At 38.4% G+C, this 27128-nt stretch overlaps 1 protein-coding gene across 1 annotated transcript in view; it reads right to left on the bottom strand.

The window, feature by feature from the left end:
- TEKT3 (tektin 3) overlaps nucleotides 1–23215 on the bottom strand; it is a 66858-nt gene extending 43643 nt beyond the window's left edge. Inside the window, exons 1-2 of the mRNA XM_053696885.1 lie at nucleotides 22549–23215; nucleotides 1199–1282 (exon numbers count right to left, since the gene is read on the bottom strand). Coding sequence (XP_053552860.1) covers nucleotides 1199–1282; nucleotides 22549–23127 — 663 coding nt within the window. The 5' untranslated portion in view covers nucleotides 23128–23215. The remainder of the gene's footprint in view (nucleotides 1–1198; nucleotides 1283–22548) is intronic.
- Between the last annotated feature and the right edge of the window lie 3913 nt (nucleotides 23216–27128).

Here is a 27128-nt window from a genome sequence, read left to right as displayed (position 1 = left end):
TGCCCACAAAGCTACAGAAGCTCTTTCCCGGGCATTCACAACAGTGTTGGAGGGGATGTGGAGAACCTGGGTCTCCCCTACATATCTGGTGGACGTGCCCTAGATTGACGGATTACTGGAAAAAGGTAGAAAAGGTCTGTAGAGATTTAGGATTAACGACGGACTTGAACCCCGCCCTAGCCATATTACATTTAGAGCTTGATAGCATACCCAAGATTAAACAGAACCTTCTGATCTATATCCTCATTTCTGCCAAGCTCCTTATAGCTAGGAACTGGAAGAAGAGCCAACCCCCAAGATTACAGAGTGTACTGGAAGGTGTAAACTACATTAAGAATATGGAAAATTTTGTAGCCAGGGAAAGAGGGCAACTGCAAAATTATTGCCTTACTTGGGAACCTTGGGAGTCCCTGTTAAACCGCCCAGCCGACACCTAGATATCTATAAAACCCAAAGTATACCCCCTTCGGCCTCTCCCTTGTGCCCCCTAACATTGCCCCCCTTTTTCTCTTGAAACAGTGCGATCACTTCAGAGTTTCACCCCTACCCCAGATACCCCCCTGTTGAGACAGGCCTGCAATAAGACAACATAGAAAACGGAACCTACGCTATAAACCACAGATAGGCGGAGAGGGGTCCGGGAGTCCCCTCCACATTAACGACCCAATATTATGGGGAGTCTGCAGTTTAATTTAATTTAATCTAATATAGTATAGCATAGTGTAACACCATCTCTCAACCCTATTGATGTGTGCCCTCTATTGACTGATTTATTACCTTAAAAATTACACCAGTGTAGATTGTTGTTATGAGATTATGTTTTGGAAAAACTACTGTATATACACGAGATACCTCTGTAAAAACGAGGACTTTCATGTTGGGAAAGATTGCTGATCTCATCTGCCCATCAATCCAACCAATCCCCATGCACATATCCATATCTTTCATGTAAATTCATTGTATGTATACTGTTATTGCCTTAACTTGGAAAGATTGTTTGTTGAAATTACGTCCTTAATAAAAAGCTTTTGGAAAAAAAAAAAAAAAAAAAAAAAAAGAAGGCCGCAACAAGGGCTTCGTTGTTCCAACCTACCTTTGTGGCAAGCGTACTAAGCAACAGCTCTCTCCCCCCCCCCCCCCCGTCAGACACTCGCGTTTACAGTACAGAACATGTTGTGTGGTCTTCTAGAGTTTGTACCTGCAGAAGCTGTTTCTCCACATCATCGTGCACAAGGTCTATGGACATCCTCTTCTCGCGATGGTACAAACATTCCTGGGCGACCTACAGGAACAAAACAAGCAGTGGTATCATTAAACCGTACCTGGACTTCCTGTTTTTATTTAAATGACGTGTCATATCTGTGCTCTCTGACATATAAACTCCCTGTCAGGTTAGTTTGTGAGAGAACAATACTTCCTGATACTAGATGCTGATATAAAATCTTCTGTTGGCTTCTAAATGACATCCAAATCTCCTGAGAATTGTAGTCATCAGCTATCTTTACTAAACCTGGCTTTTGCAGCAGTTGCAGCGCTTAGCAGCATCCATGTCCAATGTATTCCAATACCACAGGGCTACAGACTCATCCTGTTCTCCTGACAAGCTTTTTACTAAAAAACAGTAGAGCATATCCAGTAAATACTTATATATTGTTACTATATATATATATATATATATATATTATACATACATAGACAGTATTACTTATTATTTAGGAATTTCAAAATTGTATTCTAAAAAACACTCACCTAGATTACGAGTTTTGCGTTAGGAGGGGTGCGGTGCTAACGAGCAGTTTAAGCTCACCGCTCACTTACAGACAACGCTGGTATAATGGGTTTTTACAAACCTGGCGTTAACCACAAAAAAGTGAGCGAAGAGCAAAATTTTGCTCCACATCTCACCTCAATACCAACGCTGCTTACGTTAGCGATGAGCTGGTAAAATGTGCTCATGCACGATTTCCCAATAGGAATCAATGGGGGAGAGCCGGCTGAAAAAAAACCTAACACCTGCAAAAAAGCAGCGTTCAGCTTCTAACACAGCCCCATTGATTGCTATGGGGAAATACTGTTTATGTCTACACCTAACACCCTAACATGAACCCCGAGTCTAAACACCGCTAATCTTACACTTATTAACCCCTAATCTGCCGCACCCGACATCGCCGACACCTACATTATTCTTATTAACCCCTAAACTGCCGCTCCGGACCCTGCTGCCACCTACATTATACTTATTAACCCCTAATCTGCTGCCCCCAACATCGCTGACACCTACATTATATTTATTAACCCCTAATCTGCCGCCCCCAACGTCGCCACCACTATAATAAACATATTAATTCCTAAACCTAAGTCTAACCCTAAACCCCCTAACTTAAATATAATTTAAATAAATCTAAATAAAATTAACTAAATAATTACTATTTAAAGGGACAGTATACTGTAAAATAGTTTTTCCTTTAATGTGTTTACAATTGCTTTTTTTACCAACTGCAGAGTAAAAAATGTATGAAAATTAGCTTTTTAAGGTTTATTTCTGTATATTAAAGCTCTGATTTTGTGTTTTGAAGCCACAGCCTAATAAAATGGGTTGAGCTTGTAGGTATAATCAGATCTCATTACTGTATCACATTGTGCACATATACCTGCTTCTTTATCTTATATCTGTAGGTATAATCAGATCTCATTACTTTATCACATTGTGTACATATACATGTGTCTTTATCTTATATCTGTAGGTATAATCAGATCTCATTACTGTATCACACTGTGTACATATACATGTGTCTTTATCTTATATCTGTAGGTATAATCAGATCTCATTACTGTATCACACTGTGTACATATACATGTGTCTGTATCTTATATCTGTAGGTATAATCAGATCTCATTACTTTATCACACTGTGTACATATACATGTGTCTGTATCTTATATCTGTAGGTATAATCAGATCTCATTACTTTATCACTCTGTGTACATATACATGTGTCTGTATCTTATATCTGTAGGTATAATCAGATCTCATTACTGTATCACACTGTGTACATATACATGTGTCTGTATCTTATATCTGTAGGTATAATCAGATCTTATTACTTTATCACACTGTGTACATATACATGTGTCTGTATCTTATATCTGTAGGTATAATCAGATCTCATTACTGTATCACATTGTGTACATATACATGTGTCTTTATCTTATATCTGTAGGTATAATCAGATCTCATTACTGTATCACACTGTGTATATATACATGTGTCTGTATCTTATATCTGTAGGTATAATCAGATCTCATTACTGTATCACACTGTGTACATATACATGTGTCTGTATCTTATATCTGTAGGTATAATCAGATCTCATTACTGTATCACATTGTGTACATATACATGTGTCTTTATCTTATATCTGTAGGTATAATCAGATCTCATTACTGTATCACATTGTGTACATATACATGTGTCTGTATCTTATATCTGTAGGTATAATCAGATCTCATTACTTTATCACATTGTGTACATATACATGTGTCTGTATCTTATATCTGTAGGTATAATCAGATCTCATTACGGTATCACATTGTGCACATATACCTGCTTCTTTATCTTATATCTGTAGGTATAATCAGATCTCATTACTTTATCACATTGTGTACATATACATGTGTCTTTATCTTATATCTGTAGGTATAATCAGATCTCATTACTGTATCACACTGTGTACATATACATGTGTCTTTATCTTATATCTGTAGGTATAATCAGATCTCATTACTGTATCACATTGTGTACATATACATGTGTCTGTATCTTATATCTGTAGGTATAATCAGATCTCATTACAGTATCACACTGTGTACATATACATGTGTCTTTATCTTATATCTGTAGGTATAATCAGATCTCATTACTGTATGACATTGTGTACATATACATGTGTCTGTATCTTATATCTGTAGGTATAATCAGATATCATTACTGTATCACACTGTGTACATATACATGTGTCTGTATCTTATATCTGTAGGTATAATCAGATCTCATTACTTTATCACATTGTGCACATATACCTGCTTCTTTATCTTATATCTGTCCTTAAAACAATCACCAATACTTTGAGAGAACAATGGAAAATCAACATTTCATTACCTTATCTCTGCTTTATCACACTGGGAGTGTAATTTCTTCTGCTGGCTGTGTTTACAAAGCTTATCTATAGCTGGTACGCGCGGCCACAAACTTTCAGAATAGGTGGGGATACCACATGCTAAATTAACAATTTTAAATGCCAATATAAGGGTAAAGGAGCTACTTGTAAACAATTTAATACACTCTAGCAGGTAAAGTGGATCATTGGGAACAAATTAAAGGGGAGAAAATTTTTGAGTAAACTGTCCCTTTAAAACTAAATACTTACTTATAAAATAAACCCTAAAATAGCTACAATATAACTAATAGTTACATTGTATCTAGCTTAGGGTTTATTTTTATTTTACAGGCAACTCTGTATTTATTTTAACTAGGTACAATAGTTATTAAATAGTTATTAACTATTTAATAACTACCTAGTTAAAATAAAGACAAAAGTACCTGTAAAATAAAACCTAACCTAAGTTACAATTACACCTAACACTACACTATAATTAAATAAATTAACTAAACTAAATACAATTAATTACAATTAAATAAAATTATTTAAAGTACGAAAAAAACAAACACTAAATTACAGAAAATAATAAAATAATTACAAGATTTTTAAACTAATTACACCTACTCTTATACCACTAACAAAATAAAAAAGCCCCCCAAAATAAAAAAAGCCCTACCCTACACTAAATTACAAATAGCCCTTAAAAGGGCCTTTTGCGGGGCATTTCCCCAAAGTAATCAGCTCTTTTACCTGTAAAAAAAAAAAGTACAAATACCCCCCCAACATTAAAACCCACCACCCACACATCCAACCCTACTCTAAAACCCACCCAATCCCCCCTTAAAAAAAACTAACACTAACCCACTGAAGATCACCCTACCATAAGACGTCTTCACCCAACCGGGCAAGAGTGGTCCTCCAGACGGGCAGAAGTGTTCATCCAAGCAGGGCAGAAGAGGTCCTCCAGACGGGCAGAAATCTTCATCCAGACGCATCTTCTATCTTCAGCCATCCGGCGTGGTCCATCTTCAAGACATCCGACGCGGAGCATCCTCTTCTTTCTTCGTCCGACGACTGAATGAAGGTTCCTTTAAATGACGTCATCCAAGATGGCGTCCCTTCAATTCCGATTGGCTGATAGAATTCTATCAGCCAATCGGAATTAAGGTAAAAAAAAACCTATTGGCTGATGCAATCAGCCAATAGGATTGAGCTCGCATTCTATTGGCTGATATGAACCAATAGGATCAGCCAATAGGATTGAACTTCAATCCTATTGGCTGATTACATTTCTACCTTAATTCCGATTATCTGATAGAATTCTATCAGACAAACGGAATTGAAGGAACGCCATCTTGGATGACGTCATTTAAAGGAACCTTCATTCAGTCGTCGGACGAAGAAAGAAGAGGATGCTCCGCGTCGGATGTCTTGAAGATGGACCCGCTCTGTGCCGGATGAAGATAGAAGATGCCGTCTGGATGAAGACTTCTGCCCGTCTGGAGGACCACTTCTGCCCGGTTGGGTGAAGATGTCTCATGGTAGGGTGATCTTCAGGGGGTTAGTGTTAGGTTTTTTTTAAGGGGGTGATTGGGTGGGTTTTAGAGTAGGGTTGGTTGTGTGGGTGGTGGGGTATTTGTACTTTTTTTATACAGGTAAAAGAGCTGATTACTTTGGGGCAATGCCCAGCAAAAGGCCCTTTTAAGGGCTATTTGTAAATTAGTGTAGGGTAGGGCTTTTTTATTTTGGGGGGCTTTTTAATTTTGTTAGGGGGATTAGAGTAGGTGTAATTAGTTTAAAAATCTTGTAATTATTTTATTATTTTCTGTATTTTAGTGTTTTTTTTCTTACTTTAGATACTTTTATTTAATTGTAATTAATTGTATTTAGTTTAGGTAATTAATTTAATTATAGTGTGGTGTTAGGTGTAATTGTAACTTAGGTTAGGTTTTATTTTACAGGTAAATTTGTCTTTATTTTAACTAGGTAGTTATTAAATAGTTAACTATTTAATAACTATTGTACCTAGTTAAAATAAATACAAAGTTGTCTGTAAAATAAAAACAAATCCTAAGTTAGCTACAATTTAACTATTAGTTATAGTGTAGCTATCTTAGGGTTTATTTTATTGGTAAGTATTTAGTTTTAAATAGGAATAATTTAGTTAATTGTAGTAATTATATTTAGTTTTTTTTAAAATTATATTTAAGTTAGGGGGGTTAGGGTTAGACTTAGATTTAGGGGTTAATACATTTAATATAGTGGCGGCGACGTTGGGGGCGGCAGATTAGGGGTTAATAAATGTAGGTAGGTGGTGGCGATGTTAGGGCCGGCAGATTAGGGGTTAATAATATTTAACTAGTGTTTGCAATGCGGGAGTGCGGCGGTTTAGGGGTTAATATATTTATTATAGTGGCGGCGATGTCCGGTTCGGCAGATTAGGGGTTAAAATATTTATTTTAATGTTTGCGATGTGAAGGGGCTCGGTTTAGGGGTTAATAGGTAGTTTATGGGTGTTAGTGTACTTTTTAGCACTTTAGTTAAGAGTTTTATGCTACGGCATTGTAGTGTAAAACTCTTAACTACTGACTTTTAAATGCGGTACCAGTCTTGACAGGAGAGGGTGTACCGCTCACTTTTTGGCAGACTCGTAATACCGGCGCTATGCAAGTCCCATTGAAAAAAGAGGATATGCAATTGACGTAAGTGGATTTGCGGTATTTCCGAGTCTGGCCAAAAAAGTGAGCGGTGAGTCTGTCATTTCAAGACTCGTAATACCAGCGGCCGTTAAAAAGCAACGTTGGGAGCGGACAACGCTGCTTTTTAACCCTAACGCAAGACTCGTAATCTAGGCGTTTATTCTCAAAGAAAGATACCATCCGTATTCCCCAGGTGTGTGGCACATTGCTATAGTAAAAGTACACATGGTTCACATGAAATTATTCTATTTGTCTATACTATGGGGCATATGTATCAAGCTCCGAATGGAGCTCGATGCCCCGTGTTTCTGACGAGCCTTCAGACTCGCCAGAAACAGCAGTTATGAAGCAGCGGTCACAAAGAACGCTGCTCCATAACCTGTCCGCTTGCTCTGACCAGGCGGACAGACATTGCCGGAAATCAACCCGATCGAGTACGATCGGGTTGATTGACACCTCCCTGCTGGTGGCCCATTGGCCGCGAGCTGCTGGTGCAATGCTGAATACGGAGAGTGTATTGCTCTCCGCATTCAGCGAGGTCTGGCGGACCTGATCCGCACTGTCGGATCAGGTCCGCTAGACCTTGATAAACAGAGGCCAATATGTCTATCTATCTTTTTATCTATCTATCTATCATCTATCTATCCAATATGTATTTATTTATCTATCTTTCTGTCTGCCTATATACAATATGTCTACCCCTAGTGGGTGGCACCTTGCTATTGTAAAACTGTACATAGTTTACATTAAATGACTTTGAAACTTTAAAAGGGCACCGACAGTGCAGATCAGGTCCGCAAGACATCGCTCTAGATAAAGGTGGACAGGGTTATGGAGCAGTGGTCTTTGTGACCGCTGCTCCATAACTTGTGTTTCTGGCGTTTGGTGTTTTCGCCAGAAACACAGGCCGTCAAGCTCTGTTCGGAGCTTGATAGATAGGCCCCTTTTTCTATCTATCTATCTATCTATCTAGCTATCTGTCATTACAATATGTCTGTCTATCTATCTATCTATATGTATATGTGCATGTATGTATGTGTGTGTATATCTGTGTATGTGTGTGTATAAGTGTGTGTGTATGTATGTGTGTATATGTGTTTGTGCATGTGTATGTGTGTGTGAAAGCGTGAGTACATGTGTTTATGTATGTGTATGTGTGTGTGTGAGTATGTGTATATGTGTGTATGTATGTGTGCATGTGTGTGTGTGTGTGTGTATATGTGTGTGTGCGAGTGTGTGTGTTTATGTGTATGTATATGTTTGTGTATGTGTTTGTGTGTATGTATGTGCATGTGTATGTGTGTGTATATGTGTGTATGTGTGTCTATAAGTTTGTGTGTATGTATGTGTGTGGGTGTATGTGTGTGTGTGTTCAAGCGTGTGTACATGTGTAAATGTATTTGTGTGTGTGTGTGTGCAAGAGTGTGTGCATGTGTATGTATGTGTGTGTATGTGTGTGTGTGAGTATGTATACGTATGTGTATGTATGTGTGTGCGTGTGTAAGCATGTGTGTTTGCGAGAGTGTGTGTATGTGTGTATGTGCGAGAGCGTGTGTATGTGTGAGTGTATGTATGTGTGAGTGCTAGAGTGTGTGTATGTGTGTATGTGCGAGAGCGTGTGTATGTGTGAGTGTATGTATGTGTGAGTGCTAGAGTGTGTGTATGTGTGTATGTGCGAGAGCGTGTGTATGTGTGAGTGCTAGAGTGTGTGTATGTGTGTATGTGCGAGAGCGTGTGTATGTGTGAGTGTATGTATGTGTGAGTGCTAGAGTGTGTGTATGTGTGTATGTGCGAGAGCGTGTGTATGTGTGAGTGTATGTATGTGTGAGTGCTAGAGTGTGTGTATGTGTGTATGTGCGAGAGCGTGTGTATGTGTGAGTGCTAGAGTGTGTGTATGTGTGTATGTGCGAGAGCGTGTGTATGTGTGAGTGTATATAGAAAGAGAGAAACAAGACAAATAGTTCTGTTCTTCCTGCTGACTAAATAAATCTAAATAAAATTACTATCATTAACTAAATTATTCCTATTTAAAACTAAATACTTACCTATAAAATAAACCCTAAGTTAGCTACAATATAACTAATAGATACATTGTATCTAGCTTAGGGTTTATTTTTATTTTACCGGCAAGTTTGTATTTATTTTAACTAGGTAGAATAGTTACTAAATAGTTATTAACTATTTAATAACTACCTAGCTAAAATAAATACAAATTTACCTGTAAAATAAAACCTAACCTAAGTTACACTAACACCTAACACTATACTACAATTAAATAAATTAACTAAGGACCACTTCTGCCCGTCCGGAGGACCACTTCTGACGGCTTTGTTGAGGACATCTTGCCGCTTGGATGAAGACTTCTCCCGGTAAGTGGATCTTCAAGGGTTAGTGTTAGGATTTTTTAAGGGTGTATTGGGTGGGTTTTATTTTTAGGTTAGGGCTTTGGGCCGCAATAGAGCTAAATGCCCTTTTAAGGGCAATGCCCATTCAAATGCCCTTTTCAGGGCAATGGGGAGCTTAGGTTTTTTTAGTTAGGGTTTTATTTGGGGAGTTGGTTGTGTGGGTGGTGGGTTTTACTGTTGGGGGGTGTGTGTATTTTTTTTTTTACAGGTAAAAGAGCTGATTTCTTGGGGGCAATGCCCCGCAAAAGGCCCTTTTAAGGGCTATTGGTAGTTTAGGTTAGGCTAGGGGTTTTTTTTTTTTATTTTGGATGGGCTTTTTTTATTTTGATAGGGCTATTAGATTAGGTGTAATTAGTTTAAAGATCTTGTAATTTGTATTTTATTTTCTGTAATTTAGTGGGGGGGGGGTTGTAATTTAGCTAATTGTATTTGATTTATTTAATTGTATTTCATTTAGGTAATTTATTTAATTGTAATGTAGTGTTAGGTGTTAGTGTAATTTAGGTTAGGTTTTATTTTACAGGTATATTTGTATTTATTTTAGCTAGGTAGTTAGTAAATAGTTAATAACTATTTAATAACTATTCTACCTAGTTAAAATAAATACAAACTTGCCTGTAAAATAAAAATAAACCCTAAGCTAGATACAATGTAACTATTAGTTATATTGTAGCTAGCTTAGGGTTTATTTTACAGGTAAGTATTTAGTTTTAAATAGGAATAATTTAGTTAATGATAGTAATTTTATTTAGATTTATTTAAATTATATTTAAATTAGGGGGGTTAGGGTTAGACTTAGGTTTAGAGGTTAATACATTTAGAATAGTGGCGGCGACGTTGGAGGCGGCAGATTAGGGGGTTAATAAATGTAGGTAGGTTGCGGCGACATTGGGGGAGGGAGATTAGGGGTTAATAAATATAATGTAGGTGTCAGCGATGTTGGGGCAGCAGATTAGGGGTTAATAAGTATAATGTAGGTGGCGGCGATGTCTGGAGAGGCAGATTAGGGGTTAATAAATATAATGTAGGTGTCGGCGATGTCGGGGGCGGCAGATTAGAGGTTAATAAGTGTAAGATTAGGGGTCTTTAGACTCTGGGTTCATGTTAGGGTGTTAGGTGTAAACATAAAATGTGTTTCCCCGTAGGAATCAATGGGGCTGCGTTACTGAGTTTTACGCTGCTTTTTTGCAGCTGTTAGACTTTTTCTCAGCCGGCTCTCCCCATTGATGTCTATGGGGAAATCGTGGTATTGAAGTGCAGTGTGGAGCTCAATTTTGCTCTACGCTCACTTCTTGCCTGTTAACGCCAGGTTGATAAAAACCTGTAATACCAGCGCTACAGGTAAGTGAGCGATGAGAATAACGTGCAAGTTAGCACCACACCCCTGTTACCGCAAAACTTGTAATCTAGCCGTAAGATAGCTACAATGTAACTATTAGTTATATTGTAGCTAGCTTAGGGTTTATTTTACAGGTTAGTATTTAGTCTTAAATAGGAATTATTTAGGTAATAATAGTAATTTTTATTTAGATTTATTTTAATTATATTAAAGTTAGGGGTGTTAGGGTTAGGGTTAGACTTAGGTTTAGGGGTTCATATATTTATTTAGTGTTATTGGTGATGTGGGAGGCCAGAGGTTTAGGGATTAATAACTTTAGTATAGTGGCGGCGGCGGTGATGTTGGGGGCGGAATATTAGGGGTTAATAAGTGTAGGTAGGTAGGCGGCGACATTGGGGGCGGCAGATTAGGGGTTAATAAGTGTAGGTAGGTGTCGGCGATGTCGGGGACGGCAGATTAGGGGTTACTTAGTGTAATGTAGGTGCGGGCGATGTCGGGGGCAGCAGATTAGGGGTTAATAAGTGTAATGTAGGTGCGGGCGATGTCAGGGGCGGCAGATTAGGGGTGTTTAGACTCAGGGTTTATGTTAGGGTGTTACGCTCAATTATTGCAGGTGTTATGCTTTTCTTTAGCCTGCTCTCCCCCATTGATGTCTATGTGGAAATCGTGCACGAGCACGTAAAAGCAGCTCAAAGCAGCGCTGGTATTTGTGTGCGGTATGGAACTCAACGCTGCCATATTGCCCACAAACGCTGTTTTTTGGAAAACCTGTAATAGCAGGGCTATTAAAGGTGAGCGGTGGAAATAACTTGCAAGTTAGCACCGAGCCAGCCATAACGCAAAACTCGTAATCTGGCCGATTATTAGATACTAGTCCTAAAGCCCGTTCACACGTTGTTGTGTTATCTCTCTCTCTCTCTCTCTCTCTCTCTCCTCTCTCTCTCTCTCTCTCTCTCTCTCTCCTCCCCTGCGCGCGATCAGCTGTGCTGCCCGATTCTCCCCTGCGCGCGCGATCAGCTGTGCTGCCCGGTCCTCGCGCTGCTGTCGGGTGGGTGCGCGTGCGATCAGCTGCAAGAGTTTGTCTGAACTGCACATGACGGCTTCAGACAAACTCTTGTCTTTTATAATATAGGATGAATATTGTATAAATATGTTTTCATGTTTTCAGCTACTTGACTGCAAAGGGCTCCAATGCATTTATATATACACATATGTATTTATGTGTTTATATGTGTGTATATGTCTGTAAATACATAAATACATAAACACATATGTGCACCTATGCAGTCCTTTTTATTCTAACACCTAAGATCTCATATCTTTGAGCCGTTATAACTTTTCATTGCAATTTTTTAAAAATATTTTTTTATATTTACACTTTCTAAGGCACCAGCCCCTACCGAGCATGTGCGAGATTCACAGCATATATGTATATGCATTGTGTGATTGGCTGATGGCTGTCACATGATGAGGGGGGCAGAGATATGACATTTCTACTAAGTGCTATTGCATTGTCTTTTTATTATGCATAAGTTAATTATGTAATTCTACTGTATTTCCTGCTCCTTTAATGAAGTCAAATAATACTTCTTATTACCAAACATTTAATAATAAAAATTGCACTACTGGATTTTTGGACTCAAAAGGACAAACTCTGATCAAGATATCAATTCGTTTTAATTAACACACATAAATATCGTAGGGCATCTTAGTGATTATATTTGCATGTTTTTTCTAAGTCATTCCAATCCATAAGAAAAGTCACCTCGTAAAATAAAAAACAGCAAAATCTCACTAATCACAAAACAGTTATACAAAGTAACAGAACACTGCAGACTTTTCAAGTAGAATTTCACACGGATATTCCCAGATCACCGGGGAAGGTTTGTCACAAAAGCAAGTAAAGTGTGGCAGATGACTAATGTGACTGCATGCAAATGGTTAAATTAGCAATTAATATCAATTCAAGACATGTGAAATAAATAATTTTATCATTTTCAGTCATTTTATAATTAACATTAAAAAAACTAACACTTTATTGCAGACTTTGATAAGCGTTATAATGATTATATTAAATTTGTGAACAAGTTTCATATTTAGCAACTGTCATATGACCTACACATATATCTATAAGGGGTTAAATACATAGTTAAAGTTGTACTGCTGTGCCATTCTATTGCTGATGATCGTACAGATGATGAACCAATGAGGCGCACATAGGTATAGATTACAAGTGGCGCACAATAAATAATGCAGGGTGCAACCTTACATGTACAATAACGTACAATCTGGTTTAACAAGTAGATGGTTAAACATTTAAACAAAAGCAGTTTAGTGTTCCCTATACGTTTCATGGATAGTGCAAAATAATATGAGCACAAAAACAGAAGCGCTATTAATTGCGTTCGAGCAATGTTAACGCACAATAGTGTTAATAATTTTGAGTTCCACTTGTAAAAGAAGAGAATTGGGTTAAAATAAAACATTTTATCAATGGGTCATTTAATTTTTCCTTTAGAATTTTCCTTTAATATAACAGTGGGATTTTTATATTTTTAATACTGTTTTTATTTGGTAATTTTTTTCATTATTATTGTAGGAAATGTAAAAAAAACAAATACATGTTTTGATGAATAAGAACATGGACAAATATTGTTTGTGTTATAAATTGTAGTAAATTTGTTGTAGGTAAATGTGATTTGTTAGTTTAGGGCAGTTATTTCCTAAGGGGGGCTCTAGAGCAGGGTTCTTCAAACCACGGGTTGGGACCCATTACTGGGTAACAACACCATGTTTACTGGGTCGTGACGTGTGTGTTGTATGAGAGTGTGTGTGGTGTGTTTGTGTGTTGTATGAGAGTGTGTGTGGTGTGTTTGTGTGTTGTATGAGAGTGTGTGTGGTGTATGAGTGTGTGTGTGTGGTGTATGAGAGTGTGTGTGTTTGTATGTTGTATGAGGATGTGTGTTTCGTATGAGAGTATGTGTGGTGTATGAAAGTGTGTGTGTGGTGTATGAGAGTATGTGTGTTGTATGAGAGTGTGTGTGTGTGTGTGATGTATGAGAGTGTGTGTGGTGTGTTTGTATGTTGTATGAGGGTGTGTGTTTAGTATGAGAGTATGTGTGGTGTATGAAAGTGTGTGTGTGTGGTGTATGAGAGTATGTGTGGTGTGTTGTATGAGAGTGTGTGTGTGTTGCATAAGAGTGTGTGCGTATTGTTTGAGAGTGTGTGTGGTTTATGAGTGTGTGTGTTGTATGAGAGTTTGTATTTTGTATGAGAGCGTATGAGAGTGTGTGGTGTATGAGAGTGTGTGTGTGTTTTGTATGAGAGTGTGTGTGTTGTATGAGTGTGTGTGTGTTTTGTATGAAGTGTGTGTGTTTTGTATGAGTGTGTGTGTGTTGTGTGAGAGTGTGTGTTTTTTTATGAGAGTGTGTTGTATGAGAGTGTGTTTGTTTTCTACGAGAGGGTGTGTGTGTTGTATGAGAGTGTGTGTGGTGTAATAGTGTGTGTGTGGTGTATGAGAGTGTGTGTGTTTGTATGTTGTATGAGAGTGTGTGTGTGTTGTATGAGTGTGTGTGTGGTGTATGAGAGTGTGTTTGTTTTGTATGAAAGTGTGTGTGTGTGTTGTATGAGAGTGTGTGTGGTGTGTGTGTGTGTTTTGTATGAGTGTGTGTGTTTTGTATGAGAGTGTGTGTCTTGTATGAGTGTGTGTCTTGTATGAGTGTGTGTGTTGTATGAAAGAGTGTGTGTTGTATGAAAGAGTGTGTGTTGTATAAGTGTGTGTGTGTGTTGTATGAGTGTACTTGTGTGTTGTATGAGTGTGTGTGTGTGTGTGTTGTATGAGTGTGTGTGTGTTGTGTGTGTGTGTGTTGTATGAGAGTGCGTTTGTTGTATGAGTATGTGTGTGAGAGTTGTATGAGAGTGTGTTTGTTGTATGAGTGTGTGTGTTGTATGAGTGTTTGTGTGTGTGGTGTATGAGTGTACATGTGTGTGTTGTATGAGAGTGTGTGTGTTGTATGTGTGTGTGTTGTATGAGTGTGTTTGTTGTATGAGTGTGTGTGTTGTATGCGAGTGTGTGTGCTGTATGTGTGTGTGTGTGTTGTATGAGTATGTGTGTGTGTTGTATGTGTGTGTGTGAGTTGTATGAGTGTGTTTGTTGCATGAGTGTGTGTGTTGTATGAGTGTGTGTGTTGTATGAGTGTATGTGTGTGTGTACATGTTTGTGTTGTATGAGAGTGTGTGTGTTGTATGAGAGTGTGTTTGTTGTATGAGTGTGTGTTGTATGAGAGTGTGTGTGTTGTATGAGTGTGTGTGTGTTGTTTGTGTGTGTGTGTTGTATTAGAGTGTGTGTTGTATGAGTGTAACTGTACATGTGTGTGTTGTATGAGAGTGTGTGTGTGTTGTATGAGCGTATGTGTGTGTATGAGTTTTATGAGAGTGTGTTTGTTGTATGAGTGTGTGTGTTGTATGAGTGTATGTGTGTGTGTTGTATGAGTGTATGTGTGATGTATGAGTGTGTGTGTGTGTTGTATGACAGTGTGTGTGGTGTGTGTTGTATGTGTGTGTGTTGTATGAGTGTGTGTGTGTGTTGTATGTGCGTGTGAGTTGTATGAGAATGTGTTTGTTGTATAAGTCTGTGTGTGTTGTATGAGTGTGTGTTGTATGTGTGTGTGAGTTGTATGAGAGTGTGTTTGTTGTATAAGTGTGTGTGTTGTATGAGTGTGTGTATGTTGTATGTGTGTGTGAGTTGTATGAGAGTGTGTTTGTTGTATAAGTGTGTGTGTGTTGTATGAGTGTGTGTGTGTTGTATGTGTGTGTTAGTTGAATGAGAGTGTGTTTGTTGTATAAGTGTGTGTGTTGTATGAGTGTGTGTGTTGTATGTGTGTGTGAGTTGCATGAGAGTATGTTTGTTGTATAAGTGTGTGTGTGTGTTGTATGAGTGTGTGTGTGTTGTATGTGTGTGTGAGTTGTATGAGTGTGTTTGTTGTATAAGTGTGTGTGTGTTGTATGAGTGTGTGTGTGTTGTATGTGCGTGTGAGTTGTATGAGAGTGTGTTTGTTGTATAAGTGTGTGTGTGTGTGTTGTATGTGTGTGTGAGTTGTATGAGAGTGTGTTTGTTGTATAAGTGTGTGTGTGTTGTATGAGTGTGTGTGTGTGTTGTATGTGCGTGTGAGTTGTATGAGAGTGTGTGTGTTGTATGAGTGTGTGTGTGTTGTATGTGCGTTTGAGTTGAATGAGAGTGTGTTTGTTGTATGAGTGTATATGTGTGTGTTGTATGAGAGTGTGTGTTGTATGAGTATATATGTTTGTGTTGTATGAGAGTGTGTGTGTGTTATTATCTTTTACAACACTTTTAAGTTTGACTCTAATCAGGAAAAAAGTACACACACATTTTAATCACTTTGCCAAAAATTGCAGCTGTTTTGTTGTATGTTACTTTAGAAATGTTCAGAGCAAGCATAAAAATAGGGTTGTGAAGGTGTTTTGTCATTGCACTGGGGCTTGGGGAAAAAGTTTGCAGAGCCCTGGTATAAAGCATAAAAGTGGAGGCGCCGGAGGAGGAGTGCCGCTCACATTATCCTATGGAAACCACAAGCAGCAGCTAACTGGCAAAACATAGAACAGCATTTAAGAGCCGACAATGACACGTGCCATGTTGTGGTGGAATAAGGTAAAGGGCAGGATCTAGATGGAAGAAATCACTCAGAGACTGCGCTGCGTTTGTTGTCTTGATCATTAACGTGCGTTTATCACAGGAATAATAAAATGCAGATTGAAACGGTTGTGAAGCTCTTTAAGTTGTGCATAATCAGCATTTGAGAGCAGCGTGTGACCCCTATATCAGATGTAAATTCCCCAAATTAAAACTACAAATAAATATTATAATTTTATTTACAGAGATAAAAATAATGTAACATCATTATCTATTATGGGAGGGCGGTGCTGTCCTGTAAATTTGTCAGAGGAGAGGCACCACCTAAAACTTTGAAAACCCCTGGTTTAGGGGGATATATTAATATACGGTATAGCAAGCACATAGGCATTCAGGCATCCCAACCTGCAAAAACTCATTTCAGGGAGGTGGCCTCACCCGCTACTGCGCCGCCACCCACCCCCCCCCTCCCAGTTATATGTTGGACACCTTGAAACCCTAAATAAGATAGAGACTTATCATTAAAGTAGCTTCCCTCTAAAGTCACATTTAAAAAAGTAGCTTTATTGCACAACCACATACAACAAACCCATTTTCCAGTGATCGCACGCTTGTTGAATGCTTAAATATTTTAGAATATGAAGTTTAATTACGTGCAGTAAATAAGGTAGTATTTGTGTTTTATTTTATTAAAATCAGTGGGAGCTTTTTGGTTACTGATGCTTTGAGGGTTCTATAACGTCCCAGCAACTAAAGGCATTCCTTAACACTTTTCCGGATTTGGGCCACATTGGATCATGGTACTTGGAGTTTCAGGGAGATTGCATTCCATTTGCTGGCATCAGGGAGCCGCTATTACAATCAGGGAGACTCCCTGAACTTCAGTCACTTGACTACTAACTGGACTGTGTGTTATGTATCTGCCCCTGTAAACAGTTACTCTATATGTATTGTACTGTATACTATTAATGAAAGCCTACAATGACGTCACTCTCTGATCGCAACATGTAACAATGAAACAAGGCTTAAGGCAACAAAAGACTGCTCTGTTTGATGACAGGGCAGGGCCAGGAGTGTTACTGTTCACTGCTTTGTCCCAAGGCTCAGAGATACAGTGTTTGTAGCAACTATTTCTGCTGCGGCTGGGGTATTGTTACAGAAGTATGCCTGGGGTATGTTACAGAAGTATGCCTGGGGTATGTTACAGGATAACTTGGTTACGCTGTTTATTGCGTGTAAGGAGTATGTTCTCTCCAAAGAGCTAGAGGAAACCTCATAATCAGATGTATCATATACTGTGCTGCATTCCAGAGCTGTACTGAGTATACAATCAGTTGGATTATATAAAAGAATTAAAGGGACATGTTTTAATGCATTACAGTAAGTTTTTGTTGCACTAATGACCCTAGCTATGCATTTGACCTCTCAGCATTTGACCTCTCAGCAAAGCTAAAGTCCCACTCATAGAGAGGGACTTTAGATTTGCTCAGGGCACAGATGGTGATTGGCAGCTATATGCATATACCTTTTCCAATTGGCTCACAAGCTGTCTCCTGCAAAGGAACTGATTTGTGTTGTGGCTTCTGAGCAAGACTTTATGTATGTGTTTGACCTATTTATGAGGGATAAACTATATTTGGCGAGAGACATTATTAAAAAAAGAACAAGTGAATAAGAAATTAGATCATGCCATTTTTACATTTAAATGTGTATCCCTCATGTTATATTAAAAGAGCAATGTACAATGCTTGTTGGTTTTATATTGCCAGTCAATGAATAATAAACGATGTGAAATACGATAAGCTAAGCGCAGGCAGGGAGATCTCTATAGGAGCGCAGTGATATTTTATACACTGGATACAACACGATTTCACAACTTATAGATGATGGTCATCAACTCACTTCTCCCAGTGAAGTCGTTATCTGGATTTGAGCTAACACTATATAATTTATTCTCAGATCAGCTGTAACTGAACATTAAACATGAACACACAGGTTGTAGTTGTTTAAGGGGTGACCTAATGAGAAAAATGTCCTAATTTCTATTGCATCCCTGCAAAGTGTTATAGCTCTCAGCAGTACTTTAGCTATGTGTTTAACTAAATTGTGATAGTTAAACACATAATTTGTGAGGGAAACTAGTTATTTTTCCATCAGAATAAAAGTAGATGAACTTACATATTTCTAATTATGACATTATACTGCCACCCTAAATCCCGCAGTCACATAGATTATATGGAATTGCTCATTAAAAGGACTTTAAAAACTTGTTTTTGTATAAAAATGTGTGCTTCGTCTCAGGCTCCCTGTTGGGACAAATGAAATCTTCCCTAGGTTTTCATAATTGCCTAAACCAGCTAATTGATTTGCAGCATTTCCAGATTACAGGAGTTATGATTTGGTCTGTCTGGGAGTGGGGCACAAAGCACAAGAGGTGTTTTTATGCCCTTTTACTTCCAACCCACCTGCCTCTATGAATTAGATCAAACTGCCCCTTAATTCATGTGCACATGCCCCATAGATTGTAACTGAACTGATTAAAGGGATATGAAACCCAATTGTTTTCTTTAATGATTCAGATAGAACAGCAATTTAAAGTGACTTCTAATTTACTCCTTTTTTCAAATTTTCTTTGTTCTCTTGGTATCTTTATTTGAAAAGGCAGGAATGTAAGCTTAGGAGTCTGGCCCATTTTCAGCACCATGGATAGCGCTTGCTGATTTGTGGCTACATTTAACCACCAATCAGCAAGCACTACCCAGGTGCTGACAAAAAATGGGCCAGCTGCTATGCTTACATTCCTGCTTTTCAAATAAAGATACCATAAGAATGAAGAAAATTGATAATAAGACATAAGAGGACATTTAATAATTTGGTTTAAATTGCTGCTCTATCTGATACATGAAAGAAAAAAATTGGGTTTCATATCCCTTTAATCCTGCGTATATCAGTCTGAAAAAGCCTGCAGAGACCGTATTCCCTCCCACTCTAGCGCTCAGCATGTAACATAATGTGTAGTGTAACTGGGAGACTGTTACTAACATTTTACATTTGGCTTCTAAACTTAAATATAAAGTATCTATTATAGGTCCTACAATTGTAAAACACATTCCAGCTTCCATTTAATAGTGTGTGTTATGTAAGGTTATTATCATTGTTACCTCTTACTAGATGCAAATCCAGCGCAGACCCCTAGTATCTGACACAGGCAGCGAATATACCCCTGTGCGGCTGATAATAATGCCTGTGTTTGGACACTTTGTGGACACCATAATATTTTTACTTATGTTGTGTATAGCACCTTGTTTATCTATTACAGGATTCTCTAATCCGAAGTCATTTTAATCCATGTGAAAACAGAGCGGTAAACCATCTATTCACTGCCGTTCACCACGGTAATGGCCCCTATAAACCCCAGCAAAACCAACCTTGAACAGCCTGCAATATGTTCTTCGTTTTTATTCCTTCTATATTATTTACACAATAAGAGTTGTTTGGCTAATTCAGATGGCGGCTCTTCTATTGGATTGGTGTGGCTTAGAAAAACAAACTATCCATACAATTTTTTTAATTTAAATGTATTGGGCCCATGTATATTAGGACTGAAATGTACGACTAAAGTGCTACATTGCTTTTCAGCATAAACCAAAATAATAAATCTTAAATAAGTGAGATTCCATTATTACTACTTTACAAATTGTACTGAATGTCTTTTAACACCTTGGCTTCTAGAGGGCCACAATTTAACCAGCTTGTTGTGCCAACAAAATTATCATTTACTTAAAGGGACATGAAACGCAACTATTTTTATTTCCTAATTCAGACAGAGCATAGATTTTTAAACAACTTTTCAGTTTACTTGTTTCATCAGTTTTGCTTCATTCTCTTGATATACTTTGTTGAAGGAGCAGCAATGCACTACCTAGAGCTAGCTGAACACATTGCTAAGTCAATGGCAAGAGGCATATTTATGCTGCCACCAATCAGCAGATAGCTTCCAGCTCCTGAGCCTACCTAGGTACAGTATGCTTTTCAAATTTGATAATATAAGTAAATTGGAAAGTTGTTTAAAATAGAATTCTCTATCTGAATCATGATAGAAAAAAACATGGTCCCTTTAAACAATTACAGCTATTTTCAATTTGGGTTTCTTAAGGAACAACGCTTGTCAGTGTTTGTAAAACTACCTGCGGTTGTTGTGTACAATGTTATCAAACTCAAACCTGTTGTTTTAATGATACTAAGGGGCCGAATTATCAAGGGCCGAACGGCCCCTGATGCCCCTGTTTCCGCGCGAGCCTTCACGCTTGCCGGAAACAGCAGTTAAGAAGCAGTGGTCTTAAGACTGCTGCTCCTTAACTCGTCCGCTGCCTCAGAGCAACGGACAGCAATCAACCCGATCGAAAACAATCGGGTTGATTGACACCCCCTGCTAGCGGCCAATTGGCCGCAAATCTGCAGGGGGCAACATTGCACAAGCAGTTCACAAAAACATTGTATGCTCTCAGGATTCAGCGATTTCTGTCGGACATGATCCGCTGAGCGGACAGATAATAAATCGGCCCCTATATATCTGATTCCTTATCTGGGCATCAGTCACTTTCTAAAGATTACCGATGCACAGCAAACACCCCGCAGACATAACACAGTAATGCAGATAAAGGGACATTAAACATTATGATATTGTAATATAAACTATTTAGTGATGCCTAATATACATTTATGAATTATTTTGTCTCCTTTTCCTGTAATTTTATATTGAAAATATTGGCTTTTCAGTTCCTGTGAGCATTAGAAGTGCAGATTCCAGGTTTAACACTGCTATATTCCCTTAGCCAATGGGGCCTATGTATCATATGTCTGTCGGACCTGATTCGACAGTGAGGATCAGGTCCGACAGACATCGCTGAATGCGGAGAGCAATACGCTCTCCGTATTCAGCATTGCACCAGCAGTTCACAAGAGCTGCTGGTGCAACGCCACCCCCTGCAGACTCGCGGCCACCAGCAGGAGGGTGACAATCAACCCGATCATACTCGATTGGGTTGATTTCTGGCGATTCCTGTCCGCCTGCTCAGAGCAGGCGGACAGGGTTATGGAGCAGCGGTCTTTGTGACCGCTGCCCCATAACTTGTGTTTCTGGCGAGTCTGAAGACTCGCCAGAAACAGGGGCCCACAAGCTACGTTCAGAGCTTGATAGATAGGCTCCAATGTCTGCACACTCTAGTGAGTTATTTATATCTATAGGACACCTATAACATGACAGTGCCGTTATTTTATAGACAATAAAACTTTACACTTATTCCTTCAATATTTAAGCTACTAAAATAATCTAAAAAATAAATGTATTATTCTCAGGTTAATCTTGAATACATCAATCTGTCTAGTATTTATTTAGTCTTTCATGTAATGGAGGACTTTGCAGTCAATCTATAGAGAGAGAACTGAACGCTCCTCTTACCAGTCCACTTAGCCCATCTCATTTAACCATTATTTTAAGGTGTTGTTAATCCTCAGGAATAAGTTATCCCAAACCTTCCTGACCGTGTTTGTCCTTACCACACCTCCTGGAAGGATATTCCCACCTCGTATCATTTACACCAGTGTTTCTCAGGCTTTTCAGTAGCTAGGGTACAATATTCTTACTAAATACCCCCTAACCACAAGTAAATATTCATTTCAGAACACTCATGAACATAAATCAGGGAAACACGTAGGAGTCAGATATATTTTAACATCTACTATTAGAGATAGAGCTTTAGTTAGTGCAGTTTACCTGGTTCATTTGACTATTAAATGTTACTTGACACACTTCTGTCATTCTTAAACTAGATCAGGAGATAGTGATTTGGATAGAACATACAATTCTAATCAGTTTTCCAATTTACTTCTATTATAACATTTGCTTCATTCTCTTGTTATCCTTTGCTGAAGGAACATTGGCAGCTAGCTGAACACATCTAGTTAGCCAATCACAAGAGACAAATCTGTGCCGGCACCAATCAGCAGCTAGCTCCCGCTAGTGTAGGATATGTGCGTATTCTTTTTCAACAAGGGATACCAAGAGAACAAAACACATTTGAAAGTACAAGTGAATTGAAAAGTGCCTTAAAATAACCTGCTCTATCTGAATTATGCAAGTTTAACTTTGCATTTTCTAATCCTTAGAGTGGCCCATGATGGGATGCTTTTTATGTAATCTTTCTCTATGGCACTTCAGCAGTTACCTTTGTACAGAGATGGTGCATTTACCTGACACATATTACCTTACCAAACCCCAAGAGCTAGCTACCTACCTGTAGGGGACCTTCTGTCTCAGCAAGTGCCCGTTCCAATCGCCTTTTAACTTCAGAAAGTGCGTTTGTTTCCCCGATCATCTGGTCAATTTCATGATTGATCTCAGATTTCCAAAATGCAATGTCGTTGACCCGTTCTCCTAAGTCTTTACTGGTGTCGTTTTGTATTTTCCGGATCTGCTGATCCTTCTCTTGAATTAAACGGCTTGTGTCCACACGAAGCCGTTCTGCACTTCGCCGGGATGTCTCAGACTCTCTGTAGTTGTTCTGATTGGACTTGTACCAATCATCTGGAGTGTATCTGGTAAAAAGTGCGGTTCTGTTGCCTGGGAAAGAATGGATCTGAGCTGGCATCAACCCCTGGGCACTTTTTGAAAATGGTGCAAGAGATGGAGTTACAGAAGCCACTTTGTAGTAGGTGCTCGGCCTCCATGGAAGCGTTAGACTATGGCTTAGTGTGTAGTGAGGAAAGCGATTCTTGTAGCTTGATGCCATGGTAGAAATGGCTGGCAGAAAACTGTTGGGTCCTGGCCTGGGCCGAGCATAGGTCGCTGTTAGTGTTGATCCCAGAAGTTCCATGTTGGGTTAAGTGCATTCAACACAGCTACTTCTGAAACATAAGCACAGTGTCAGCCTCTCTGCCTGAGCTCCCCTCTGTGATCTGCCTCTCTGCCTGAGCTCCCCTCTGTGATCTGCCTCTCTGCCTGAGCTCCCCTCTGTGATCTGCCTCTCTGCCTGAGCTCCCCTCTGTGATCTGCCTCTCTGCCTGAGCTCCTCTCTGTGATCTGCTTCTCTGCCTGGGCTCCCCTCTGTGATCTGCCTCTCTGCAGGGCAAGTTTGACATGTAGTTACCATGGTGATGCCTGGATTGACCGGCTTTGTCTCACAACGTATTCTACTGGATACTCAGAAAACAATTCAAACAAATGCACAAGTGACACAGAGATACTTTAACCCTTTGCCTGCCACTGAGGGTCACAGCACTACAGCCCTGTCTGGCAGTCAAGAGGTTAAAGGGACACTACTTAAAATAAACTTTTCTGCTTTGTTGCATCTAAATAAGGACCTTTTCAAATGTATTATTATTATTATTATTTATATATATATTTTTTATCCACAAATAGATGTTCCTTTGAAAAGCTTTGCCTGCTTTGACACTAATCAGTCTAGGGGATTTATCTTGGTAAATCAGTTGCTGAGTATCATTTGTGACCATACATGAGACTGCTGTTGGTTCTTATATAAATAAAAAGGGACAAACAAGTGCTTCTATGTGTGATATAGAACCAAATGCCCTAACTATATGTTTATCCCCTGAAAAATAGCTAAACCCACAGTCAGTTCCAGAGGAGCACTACTGGGAGCTAGCTGAACACATCTGCTGAGCCAATGACAAGAGGCATACTTGTGTAGCCATAAATCACAATCTATCTCCCACTAGTGCATTGCTGCTGCACCTGAGCCTATCTAGGTATGCTTTCCAACAACGGCCATCATTTCCGTGTCCTTTTAATTAAAAATTGCTCATGAAATGAAAATGGATGTGTAGTAAAAATGGTGCAATGCCATTATTTCTTTTGTTTGCTTTTCCTGTAATTTGTGCAGTGCATTCGGAAGGATCAGAGGCAGTCGTCTTCATTATCAAGCTCTGCAGAAAGGATGTCTGTCGGGTAAGTGCTTTTCCTATAAAGCACTTACCTAAAGCACTCTGGCCCTAAACAGTTTACAAGTAAGTCACTTACCTAAAGCACTCTGGCCCTAAACAGTTTACAAGTAAGTCACTTACCTAAAGCACTCTGGCCCTAAACAGTTTACAAGTAAGTCACTTACCTAAAGCACTCTGGCCCTAAACAGTTTACAAGTAAGTCACTTACCTAAAGCACTCTGGCCCTAAACAGTTTACAAGTAAATCACTTACCTAAAGCACTCTGGCCCTAAACAGTTTACAAGTAAGTCACTTACCTAAAGCACTCTGGCCCTAAACAGTTTACAAGTAAGTCACTTACCTAAAGCACTCTGGCCCTAAGCAGTTGACAGGTAAGTGCTTTAAAGGAAAAGCACTTACCTGTCAACTGTTTTAGGGCTAGATTACAAGTGGAGCATTATTTTGCACTTTTGCTTGCGCACAAACTACGCTAGAAGAAAACTTTTTGCGTTTGTCGAATTGTGCTTGAACTGCAAGTTGAAAGTAAAAAGTTATCGCTCACATGCTAACCCCATACTCACAAACAAAGTTAGAATGTTGCTCAATGTTCCCCCATAGAAGTCAATTGGGAAAAAAAGCGGAAAGAAAAACTAACACACCACTCTCGCACTAACCAGAACGCATATTCTCAAGTGCGCTAACCCGACATAAAAATATTAATATTTCACATTCCAATGTTCTTCACATAGAAGAACACACACACATAAATTTATTTATAAAATATTTTACCAGGAAGGATACATTAAGATGTCTCTCGCTTTCAAGTATGTCCTAGACATGTATATGTGTGTATCTCTATGTACATGAACTGCCTGATTCACTGCTGCAAATACAACCGATGTAACAAGCTACCCCAACCTTATGTCTCTGCACCCTAAACATATAGACTGTGAGCTCTCCGGAGCAGGGCCCTTTTCCTCCTGTACTAGATTTGTTTAGTTTTGTATTTTATCACAAATCTTTGTCATTATATACCCCTATTACTGTACCCAGCGCTACGGAATTTGGCGGCGCTATACAAATAATATGATGATAATAATAATAATAATAATAATATGTTAAAGCCGTTTGGCTGCCTTTTTTTCTAACACCTGAGATCTCGTATCTATGACCCTTTATAACTTTTTTGTGCAATATATTTTTTAATAATTTTTACTAGATGGTGTTATTATGAGTGTAAGTGTACTGTGTAATGTATTTTGTATTTGTTTTGTGTTTCTTTTTGTTTCACAAAACAGTCACGATAATCATTCTAGCGTAGATCGGAGGTCAAAGTAATCATTCTAGGGTAATTCACAACTGCACTCACACATTCGCATTTAATTTCAACTTGTAATACGAGCGCAATTTACCTTGCTCGTAAACAAACGCAAAAAAACAATATCAGTTGCGCGCAAACAATAATGTTCCACTCATAATCTGGTCCTAGTGTCTATAACTGTGTCCATGCAGAAGGAATTCAATTTTAAATATTAACTTCAAATTCAGAAATGCACAAAAAGCTATGAAAAAAGGGGATATCAGGTTTTTTTGAATAAGTTATCTCAAGGATTTTTAGGAATCTTTGTGGAATGAAAACATATTTATTCGGCCAAAATTAAAGCAATATGGGAGAGCTAATTGACTCAATATTGACGATCATTGCCTACTATGGGCTAGATTACAAGTGGAGCACTATATATCGCTTTCATTAGTGCTGAACTTTGTAACACCAGCACATAATAATGAGCGCTGGAATTACAAGATAGCTCACATTCGCAATGCGATGAACCATTGCGCTCCCGAGAGCGCACTTCCAGAGGCTAATATGGGAGCCTCCTTCTGATGCTGTCAGAGACAGCATCAGAACTTCTGCGCCAGCGAAGGAGGTAAGTCGCGCAGCGATCACAGCAAGTATAAACATATATGTCTATTGTGATATACAGTACATATATATTTATGTGTTAATATGTGTACAAAGATCCGATCTATGCCCGTTTGCGGGAGCGTGATAATTTAGCGCTTCACTTGTAATCTAGCCCTATGTATGAATTGTTTTTTTACACTAAATATTTTTAATTCATGACATGTATAATTCATATTTTTATATCAGTTTTATTCATTTATTTACATTTTTTAATTTTCAAACATTTAATTGACAGTACTGTAGATGATCATATTTATTTTGTGTATAAATGTCATAGTTTAAAAGTATGATTTAAAGTTTTTATTAAACAACAAAGGTCTTTGATATTAAAGTGTGAACTGAAGAATCACAAGAACTTAATTGACAAAAAGCAGAGCAAATTCTCCAAACAAGCAAAAAGTGTAGAATTTTTTTTTATTTTTTATTTTTTTTGGGGGGGGGGGGGGATAACAGAGATGTTTTTGTGTCCCAAATGCATTTTAAAAGTGTTATATAAATAAGTTTTCAAATGTAAAATAGATTTGAATTAAAAAAAATATATGACTAAATAAAACAGAAAATCATCTGGTGAATAGACTCCCAGCTGATTTATTTTGGTAAATTTGCCAAAGAATTTCAAAGACATTCACATAAATATGAGCTGGAGACAGATCCAGATGTGAGTAAATATATATAATTGCTGTAAGTGGGGAGTAGCAGCTTGGGTGGGTTTCTATTACACATATAGCTAATAAAAAGGGTTTTCGTCATTTATAACTGATGTGTATCTATCAGACCTAGGAACCCAGTAAGCTGTATATGTGATATCTTTATTAAAAACAGACACAACAATGTTTTTTTTGGCGATGATACATTGGAAGAACTAAACCCACTTTACAAAGCGATAGCTACAATTACTCGCAGATAAAGCACGTCAACAGTCTTTAATTGGTGTTTGCAACACAGTGATAATGAGAGCTCACGTTACCA

Source organism: Bombina bombina, chromosome 1, assembly GCF_027579735.1.
Source record: "Bombina bombina isolate aBomBom1 chromosome 1, aBomBom1.pri, whole genome shotgun sequence".
Classification (NCBI taxonomy): domain Eukaryota; kingdom Metazoa; phylum Chordata; class Amphibia; order Anura; family Bombinatoridae; genus Bombina; species Bombina bombina.
Note: the sequence above shows the minus strand (reverse complement) of the source record. Positions and strands in the feature narration are given on the sequence as shown.